General features: G+C 38.8%; 1 protein-coding gene across 1 annotated transcript; it reads right to left on the bottom strand.

The window, feature by feature from the left end:
• Nucleotides 1–982: 982 nt before the first annotated feature.
• LOC111014327 (uncharacterized) lies at nucleotides 983–3,075 on the bottom strand. The gene is made up of 5 exons (XM_088124545.1): nucleotides 2,920–3,075; nucleotides 2,641–2,842; nucleotides 2,329–2,555; nucleotides 1,983–2,061; nucleotides 983–1,893 (listed from the first exon to the last, which is right to left on the bottom strand). Exons 1-5 carry the CDS (start codon nucleotides 3,043–3,045, stop codon nucleotides 1,253–1,255), a joined length of 1,275 nt encoding a protein of 424 aa, XP_087980671.1. The 5' UTR covers nucleotides 3,046–3,075; the 3' UTR covers nucleotides 983–1,252.
• Between the last annotated feature and the right edge of the window lie 417 nt (nucleotides 3,076–3,492).

Genomic DNA, 3,492 nt, shown 5'->3' with positions numbered 1-3,492 from the left:
CTTCACCAACTGATGTCACTTGCGTTTTCATATTTCTAAGTGTGATTATTATTGGATATTTTCGAGTAACGAGACTTGCACCCATTCATATTAGTTCATCTAAAGTTTTCTTATCCTCACGAATTATTGAATAAGTGGAATAGAAATTCAAACCTTTAGATTTACACAAGTTGTTGAATTGAAAGTTATATTCAAATTGGTTTAAATATACTCTCAAGTTCATATTAGTATTATTGTTTATGAAACTCGTTTAAGTTTCCTACAAAAATTTATCATCACATCCATATTTAATAAAGGTTAGTTGGCTGGAAGAGAGTCGTCTCTTAACTTCAATTCGTTTAGTCGGAACGTCTCATTAAAATCAAAACATGGTTTTTTCTCCCTAATTTTATCCTTCAACCTTCTATTTTAAAACCAAGTATTTTGCAAATCAAATTTCTTTTTTCTTTTTTTGACATAAGTTATATAACTAGGAGAATTTAGAATAAAAGTTGATAGAAACTAGAAAAAAGTTGCTAGAAAAACTACATTTAATAGTGAAATGAATTAAAAAGGTTAGGCAGACAGTTAATGTAATGTTTTAATTTAACCAAGGTAAACAAGTCAACCATAATCAAGCTACTTTCACACTTCCCAAAACAGGCTTCAGGATTCTCCACTATGATTTCTTTCTTTTGTTTGCATCCAGTCATTTCACTTTCACCAAATTTCTAAATTATTCCCCTGTTATAATTTTTATCCCTCCATATATATATATATATTATAACAGAACATATCAGATGTTTAATTAATTTTCCTTTCCTTATTCTTGTTTCATCAATTTTTGGTGGGGACTTCCTTTAATATCAGTTCATTAAAAATCATATTTACTTTTTTCAAAAGAAATTAAAGCTTCCATAAGTAATGATGGAAAAGAAAAAAAAGAGTTGAAGTGTCATCATTTGCCACAGCTTTAATCATGTGGCTTTAAAACAATTAATGATTTAACCAAAATTATCGTCTATTTATTGTCGATATTTATTAAATCCATAAATTACAACCAAAAATTCCTGAGGGTGAAACGAAACTACGAAAATGACCAACTACCCACCCACCCGACAAACTGAAAACCCGGCTTAGACCGGACCGGAAACCGGTCTAGGCCACCGCCACGTGTGATTTTTTATATACTTTTCCTTTTTTTTTTAATTTCTATTTACAGCTTCTGGATATATATTTTTTGGGTGGAAGATCTCGGCCGTTGATTGAAATCTCACATGAGGGAACAAGCGTTGGGATTCTCATCGCTGAACATCTGCGGCGGATGCGGTTGCTGCATGTGCTGCGGGAAGTGGTGGTCCATTGGTACGACGTCGTATCTCTGATCTACGTGACCATGGTCAACGTAATGACCATGGTTGGGGTTAAAGTAACTCGGTTGAGTTTCCATAGAGTAGCTATGGTACTGCATCGGCGCCTCGTAGTAGAGTGGCTGGTACGGATAACCGCCGTAATATGCCATTTTATTTACAACCTCCACCGCCTTAGCCCCGCCGTCGCCAGCGGCGGCACCGGCGGCGGCTGGCGGCGGTTTCGCTTCGGCCTCTTTCTTTTCGCCCCCACCGCCTTCTTTTTCCTTCTTCTCGCCGCCGCCACCGGCAACGGCGGCGGGTTCTTCCTTCTTTTTTTCAGCGGCGGGTTCTTCCTTCTTTTTTTCAGCGGCGGGTTCTTCCTTCTTCTTATCCCCGCCGGCTGGGGCGGGGGCGGAGGCGGCCGGTTCTTCCTTCTTGGGAGGGACAATTTCGACATTTCTTTTCAGCTTGTCTTTGAGATATGGTTCGAGTTGTTTCACATCCATAGTTCCTTTAATGGCCACCAAATCTTTGGCTCCGTCCAGGCTCACCGATTGAACTCCTGCTCGATTTTAGAATTAAAAAATTACCTAACGGAAATTGATTTGTAGGGAATTTAGTGGACTAAAAATTTGAACTTTGATGTCTTACCATTGATTTTCAAGATGATTTTGCGGATTTTTTGAATGCAACCCTCGCAATGTAGCCGGATCTTCAAAACGACGGTGCTCTGTTCATCGAATCCAAAAAAAAAAAAAAAACCCTCCAAATCAATAACTAATTAACAGTTGGATCACAACTAATTTTCACGTATAAAAAGTAATTTCTTTGGTTATGAGAAAATAAAAAAGGTTCTTCATAGACGAATTAAGAAGTAAGACAGCTGAAACGTGGGTACCATGCGGGTGGTTTTTAATTCGCCAAACGAAATCGGTTCCAATAAAAATGTAATTTCTTACACAAAAATATTATAATTCATAAAATCATTTATTAATACCTCTTTAGGTTTCTCCTCCGGTGCCTTTTTCTCTTCGGGCTTCTTCTCATCGGCCTTCTTCTCGCCGGCGGCGGCGGCGGCGGCGGCGTCCTTCTTAGGCTGTGGAGAGATGAGCTCCACTTTCTTCTTCGTTTTCAGCTCCAATTTTTCTTTAACTGCAATAACATCCATTTTCCCAATCACAGTCAACTTATTCGCTCCACAATCCGCCTTCACAGTCTCCACATCTGCAACCCAGATTCAAATAATTAAAAAAAAAAATCAGAATATTCGGAATTTCCACTTGTAAAGTTTCAATTTATATTTTTTTACCTTTGACATGTCGGACAGCTCGCTTAATCTTCTTAGCACACCCTTCGCAATGCATGTCGATTTTATAAATGGCGGTGATTGCGCCGCCGCCGTCTTCTTTCTTGGCACCACCGTCCACGGCGGCCACCGGGGCCGCCGCCGGGGGTGCAGCCTCTACGGCCGGCTTCTTCTCGCCTTCATTTTTAGCTACCTCCACCTTTTGCTGAAAAACCCCACAAAGAAAATGAGTGAATTGAAACAAAAAAAAATTAAAATTAAAATCCCAATTTGAAAACCGACCTCTCCCATTTTTAGTCTGCGGGTGAGAAATTGGGAATTGGAAGGAGGGAGAAGGAAGCATATATAGACGGAGATTTGAATGATGGCATGGATGTGGATGTCATGTATGTATGACGTGGATGCCATGTATGTGCATGTATGGTCAGCATTGGGGGGCGATGGCATTGCCGTCTGATTGGACCGGATGGCCTTTTTCAATCAAATCGGCTTGTACCCGTAACCAATCAGATGATTTTAAGTGGATATGACGTGGCCTTGTGAAGTGTCGCAACTACCCCTCCTCGACATTATCTATCTATGTAAATGGTGTACTATACAATGGGCGGTCCGGTGATTCCGTAAAAATGCAAAAAACCACGGCTTGGTTTTTCCTATTTTTTTACTCTGATTTTCTTAAGGTTAGAACTTTGGATAATATAGAGTTGTTTTTTAATGTGTATTTTTAAATATAGACACTCAAGAATTATTATATTGTGCCTACAATCAAAAGATATTGAACTTCCTTGTAAACTAGCAACATCGATTATATTAACAACATATTCTATGACAAACATACAAAATAAATAAATATAT

This window comes from Momordica charantia (genome assembly GCF_013281855.1).
Source record: "Momordica charantia cultivar OHB3-1 chromosome 5 unlocalized genomic scaffold, Mcharantia_2.0 BLBB01000005.1, whole genome shotgun sequence".
Taxonomy (NCBI): Eukaryota; Viridiplantae; Streptophyta; class Magnoliopsida; order Cucurbitales; family Cucurbitaceae; genus Momordica; species Momordica charantia.
Note: the sequence above shows the minus strand (reverse complement) of the source record. Positions and strands in the feature narration are given on the sequence as shown.